We start from the raw sequence: 6,474 nt of genomic DNA, 5'->3' as shown, positions 1-6,474 counted from the left end.
AAATATTTCAGATGTTAAGTCCTTATTATAAAGGTTACGAAATGAACTTTCAGATGGCATACAACACTTTATAATTGAAACTGTCTTAGCACTCTCTCAAAGAGTTCTTTTTGCTTTTTGCATTTTTAAATTTCATGACACGATATCTCAAATCAAATCTTAGATGTAAGAAATTCTGAGGCCAGATTCGAATTCAGCATAGCTCAATGCTTGAACTGAAAATGAGGAACTTATAAAAATACACTCTATGTTTCACACAATGGGAGCGTAAACATTTTGGTACTATTATACTTTTTGACATCGGAAAATAACTTAGTACCGCTACAAAAGGAATCAGTAAACTAGACATTTGCGTCTAATAGACTCTAAAGCTTATAGACATACATATATCTACTTATTACATATACTACTTTTGTTCAATAAATTAGTTTAGATATCTCAAGATATCTTTTCAAAATCCTGCTTTATTACCTCACATTTAAAGGTTCTCAATGATACGTATCAACTTCTGATTCTACTACTGATTATACTTCGGTTAAGGCTGCAAACATTTCAATTATCTATATTTTGAACTCCTATTGAAATTCTAGAAATATTATCATATTTCGAAATTTCTTTGCTTCCTAAGATTTTTGTTCAGTTCAATGTTAGTTGTCCAATTTAGTTAGTTGGCACCGGTTGGCAACCTGCAATCTTATCTGTTCCAAGATAAGGAATATGTACTAATTTCAATTCAATATCTTTCTAATCCGATAAAATCAGAGTGCATCTGTAAGTATTCTTACTGTCAGATAAATTAACTTTGATCGTGTAGCAAGCTTTTTGTTTACTCATCTCTATTCGAAACTTTTTGCATCGAAGTTTTCGAGTTCTTTGGATTTTTTAATGAATATTACAACTTCTTTTGGACCCTATTTGTTATTGAAGGCGTATGGTGTCGTAATCTAATGGCTTTAATTAACCCATAATATATTTAATATATATATTTGGTAATAACCAATCTTCTTAGAATGACTTTCTAAGTTGAATAAAAATATCATATACATATTTCATATATTTTCGTTTAAATTTTAAGAAACTTGGCCAATATAAACTGATCCTCAAAAAAGTTGGTAAAGATATTTTGTCATATACTAAACTTGTTAATGCCCATATTTGTTAGCTGTACTCGAATTTCTGAGCCAGTAATAGGAGTAATAGTCATTTTCTGAGCAGAATAGGGTCAATTTAAGATCCGATCTTCATAAAATTGAAGAGATTTAAGTTTACACAGCTGTGACTGTGTAAACTATTTTTCGGGGGACCACTTGTATGGGGATCATTATTTTAAAGTGTTACAAAAGAAATGACTTTTTGATAGTGATAGTTATTTTGTATAACAAATGAGGTTTTTGAATATTATCCTTTCCTTTCTCAGTTTTTTGCGTTAACAAATCTTATTGTAAAATAAATTTTAATTATCAAGTTAAAAAAAATCATTCCTTAATAATTATTCAAAATAATTGGTCTTTGGACTAAATTTACGTATAAGCAAACAATTCTCAGATTTACAAGTACCCAACTTGTAAATCTGACAAATACCATGGTATATATTGCTAATCTTAAAAACATTTAAAAAAAAGATCACTAAAATACATGCTAATATTTTATAATTTATTATTGTTTATGTATATATTTACTTTAAATTCCCTACAATCATGCATAATTGATTTTATATAAATTTATAATTTGGAGTTTTTTTTTCCTTTTCTATAAAATCCAAATAAGTTTTAAAGTACAAAATAAGTAAAATACAATTGTTCAATTCACAATCGATGTCGTATCGTTGTAGCGTTGTATAGCATAAACATTTTTCAAATACAACTTTTTTAAACAAAAACAAATCAATAATATTTTTAGTAGAAATTTGTAACCGTCTATGGACTTATAAAGGCTAGGTTATGGTATTAAAATAAATAAATAATAAAATTACGACATACTACGATACAACCGTACAATACCGATTGTGAATTGTGCAAATATGTAAAAGAAAATATATTATAATAAGATAAATCATAGAATGTTCCAAAAAAGTAGAAAATTTAAATTCAAAATCTTTTTACAAGCTTATTATTAAAAGCGTCTGACCGTTAGTGTTTGGAGAAGTTTTGTTTGGTATTTAAATACTACTATCAGTCCAAGATTTCCATTATACCCATAAAATGTTCCTCTCCCAGGAGTACAGCTAGCATAGTCATGAATATGTTGCTGATTTTTGTTTTTTTTCGGATTTTGCTGAGTTTCGATAGAAAATTTCTCTTAGAATTATTAAATATTTGGATCCCGACAAACATCGTTCTCACCAATATTAAAGATTTAATGAATTGTATTAATGTCGTTACTACAGCATACGATCTACTTTAAGTTTTGGTACTAATTTCTTAAATTCAGTTTTGGAACACTCTAATTTAATAGACAGTGACAAAATTAAACTAAGATAGGTTAGAGGTTAGTGTTATAGTCTGGTAGACCGGAAGTGACGTTTTCGATTTCCGCCTGAGTCACTGGTTTAGGAGCGCACAACAGGTCTGATAGAGACCTCGGTGTATTTATTCGGATTTGATGTATATACATCCTCCTTTTAAACTAACTAACTAAATTAAACAATCAGTGCAAATATAATTAAATTTAATTATATATTACCTTGTCATACTTAAAAACATCATGCAGAAACCATGCTTTATTAATAACTAATAATTGTACAAGTAATAAAAAAATTAAATAATTTAATATTATTTAAATAAACATTCACAACAAACATAAATAAATAATGTTTAAGAAACAAAAGCAGCAATCTCCATTTTGTTCTTAACCCTAATATTCATTTTATTCAAAAGAACTTTGAATAGAATTTGCCAGTAAACTTCTTAGGGCGGGTTTTTTACTAATCAGTTAAACTAAGCTTAGTTTGCTGATAAATTAAACTTGGAACAAATTTAGGCGGACTTTAACTTAAAAACATAAACAATGAATGAATTTATAATGAGTTAATATCAGTTTTAACCAAAGAATGAAGATTATCTATATAAGAAAATCCCGATCTTATTAGCGAATTTGTTTTAAACTTGCTTTACATTTTCTTCTATATAAAAAATTCAATTCGTAAAATACAAAAAATAAAGCTTGCTGACTTGGTTTCTTTACGACTAAAATATAAATAATACGCTGTGACCTAAAGCAATTTATAGCTCTAGTAGAGTAGTATAAAACCGTATTTAGAATTTTTAATATTAATACCCCGAAAATCAACCGGACTGTTTTCGTACTTAGCAATTTGTATCTCAAATTTCTTTATTCCAATTTTTGCGGCTAAGGGCGGGTTTCTTACTCCTCAGTTAATCTAGGCTTAACTTGCTGTTAGATTAAACTCGTAACAAATTTAGGCGGACTTTAACCAATGATTGTGTTTTTCAGTTTTAGATTTAAGCTCAGTTAACTTTGTTAGTATTGCCAACTTTTCACTCAAAAACATAAACAATGAACAGCTGTTTTTTGCAAACAATGCTTTTATAAAATGAAAAATTTTGGAAAAATGTTAAATAAACATTTAAAACAATAATTAATAAAACAAAACAAATCAAAAAATTGCAATTTACCTCAAATATTATATCTTTGTTCTTCCGTTTTTGTTAAATGTGTTTTCTCACTTATAACTTGAGTTTAATTGGCCAATTACACTCAGTTAAACTAAGATAATAAGTAACTTTACTAATAACTGAAAAACACGAAACATATATTAAACCAGCTTTAACCAAAGAATAAAGATTACCTTTATCAGAAAAACTCGCCCTAAGAAAGATAAATATTACTTTTTTTATTAAAAAGTATCAAATTTGGACCATGTCCATCTGTCTGTCTGTGTGTATGTTGAAATCAGAAATCCCCTGATATCTGAGAGAACCTAATCTTCAATAATTCAGCTTTTAAGAGAATCTCTATTTTAAATCAACTAAATCGGTTAACAATAAGGAAGATATAAACAGAAATACGAGATATTCCTATAAGGACTAGGACTGGTCCAAAACTAATCCAAAAATATGTAAAAAACATACTTCATTGAGATGTTCTTAGAGTGGTGTGTTATTTGTTAATCTAGTATCAATCTTCGTAAGTGAGAATCTATTAGAAACATAAAATATTCATGTCCTGAATCAATCTATGTCTGTAGGATAGGATTTTCGTTCGTTCCTCAACAGATTTTTTTTGCGTTTTCTGCAATATTGAACCTAAAAATTTATAATGAGATATATAGGATTCTAATGGAATGAGAAAACTATCGCTCGCGACAAATGGTCTTGTTAAAACACGTGCCCAATATCAAGAGTGCTGTGGCCACACAGGTCCAAATATCTTATGGGTCCCTAAAGACCACAACTAGGTAGGCTGATATCGATTGTTACTGGCCACTGTAAATTTGGTAACTATGCATTGGTCTCCCGTTCAATGACTTCTGTAGGAATTGTCAAAATGAGGATGAAGAAAAAACTTTTACTCTTATTATCTTAATCTTCTCTGTGAGTGTCCTGCTTTGGCAGACACACGAAATCGGACGCTTGGATTGGCCTATTTTAACAGTCTATCCGACTTGTCAAATATTCAATTGGAACGTCTCCTGCCGTGAACCTTGCGACCCACACTAAATATCCATGATAGAATGACCTGGTTTCTTACCTTCAGCAGCTTCCTCTCTCTCTCTCTGGTTTCTACTTTTCCATTTCTTCTCTTCTAACAGTTATTAGTACAAAGGGATCAATCATGAACTTAAGTACAGTCGAAATTGGCTATCTGTAATAACCTTTTTTCGTTCTTTTAAGCTTTAAGGTTATGATCCTTATGGACAAAATCTATAAGAGTGAATTTTTTGATAATTTTTTAAAATGAACTCTCAACATACTGATTAAATGAAAAACTATCCGTCTGGTACTTTTTAGGTTTAAAAATAGGATGGAATGGCGCACACTTGGGTTATATTGGTCCCTTTGTAATACCTGTAAAGATACTGAAAACGAAAACATAGAAAGTGGGGAAATAATTTTAGGGTTAACTTATAGAAAAAGTACTTATAGAAGTGTGGACTGACAAGTGTTGATTCGGTTTTTTTTAGTAATCTTTAGACCAATTGTTGTATCTAATAAAGTCGTTAATATTCTCCAGTCTTAGCCTGAATAGTTCTAACAAATCGTCTAATAGTCACATTCCTAGAAATTCGAATCGAAAAGAGTTTTAAGGGTCAACTTATAGAAGAAGTGGAAGTTTGGACTGACAAGTGCCACGATTCGGTTCTCTTGGTAATTTTAAAACCATTAGCTGTGCCTGATAAAGGCATTAATGTTTTCCAGTCTTAGCCTGAATAGTTCTGACAAATCGTCTAATAGTCACTTTTCTCATTCAAATCAAAAGTGTGTTAGCGCAGGGCCATAACAGAGATGTTCAATGGTTTTTTCCTACTCCTCCTCCTAGTCTTGGCAGCTTCATAAAGTAGGATCCTAATTAAAAGAAAATCTAAAAGTGATTTTTTTGATTCTTTTTGAATCTTCTTTAATATTGAACGTAGTAACGAATAGTTAAACTTGCAGCATACTGTTGGAGTTAGAATCTTTAAAAAAGGAGTTTCAGGTACTTTTTCGTTCTTCAACCGGTACTTTTTTGAATTTCCAGAAACAATCATACATAGACGTAAAATGCTGATAGTTTGATCTATAAGAGTGAATTTTTTGGTACTTTTTGTTCTTCAACTGGTACTGAATCACTTGCTATTGAAGAAAATTGATTTAAAGTTTTTTTTTATGGAGATAACTCCCGATATTGGGGGTATATTAAAAATTCTATATATGGTGCTATGAATAAACAATTCTTCTAGAGCTTCAAACTGCATTCGTTTACATGAAGATTATAATCTCTTCTTGCGATTTTGTTACACAGTTTTATAACTATTAACTACTAATTGCTTTTAAAACATACATATTACTGAATACATATATAATGTATTTGTTGTTTAATATTTATAATAATAATTGCATTGTATGTGTGTATGTGTGTGTATATAGTATGTATATTTAAAAACTTTAGTTTTGTTAATGTATTTATAATTAATTGTGTATATAATAATGTGAGTTGTTTAAATTTTTATAATGTATAATTTAAATTTTGTTATTGCTATAATATTTTAATTTAAGTTTTCAGGCAAATTTTCAATTATTAATAAAGTTTACAAAGCAATTAATTTGGTTTTACAATTTGATTCCTGCCACATTTCCTCCAATTGTAATTTACTGCCAACACTGCGCTCGGGAGGTGAATTGTCAGCTGACACTGATGTGGGTGATAAAACGCCAGTCTGTAATTGTTTATTAAAGATGTAATTAATAACTTGTATTTATTATATTATGTGTTGACACTTACCTTACTGGCTATTTTTCTAGGATCCAAATTTAA

General features: G+C 29.3%; 1 protein-coding gene across 4 annotated transcripts in view; it reads right to left on the bottom strand.

The window, feature by feature from the left end:
• Nucleotides 1-6,132: 6,132 nt before the first annotated feature.
• The window catches only part of LOC111675027 (phosphatidylinositide phosphatase SAC2), a 17,541-nt gene continuing 17,199 nt past the window's right edge, over nucleotides 6,133-6,474 (bottom strand). For 2 of the 4 annotated variants that reach the window (XM_023435719.2, XM_046948731.1), the window contains 2 exons: nucleotides 6,442-6,474; nucleotides 6,134-6,376 (listed from right to left, as the gene is read on the bottom strand). The exon at nucleotides 6,442-6,474 is cut by the window's right edge and continues 112 nt beyond it. In XM_023435719.2, the coding sequence (XP_023291487.2) occupies nucleotides 6,248-6,376; nucleotides 6,442-6,474 (162 nt within the window). In that variant the 3' untranslated portion in view covers nucleotides 6,134-6,247. Of the gene's footprint in view, nucleotides 6,377-6,441 lie in introns of all 4 variants that reach the window. The other 2 variants (XM_046948730.1, XM_023435720.2) reach the window with 2 other exon arrangements.

Source organism: Lucilia cuprina, chromosome 4 (genome assembly GCF_022045245.1).
Source record: "Lucilia cuprina isolate Lc7/37 chromosome 4, ASM2204524v1, whole genome shotgun sequence".
Lineage (NCBI taxonomy): Eukaryota > Metazoa > Arthropoda > Insecta > Diptera > Calliphoridae > Lucilia > Lucilia cuprina.
Note: the sequence above shows the minus strand (reverse complement) of the source record. Positions and strands in the feature narration are given on the sequence as shown.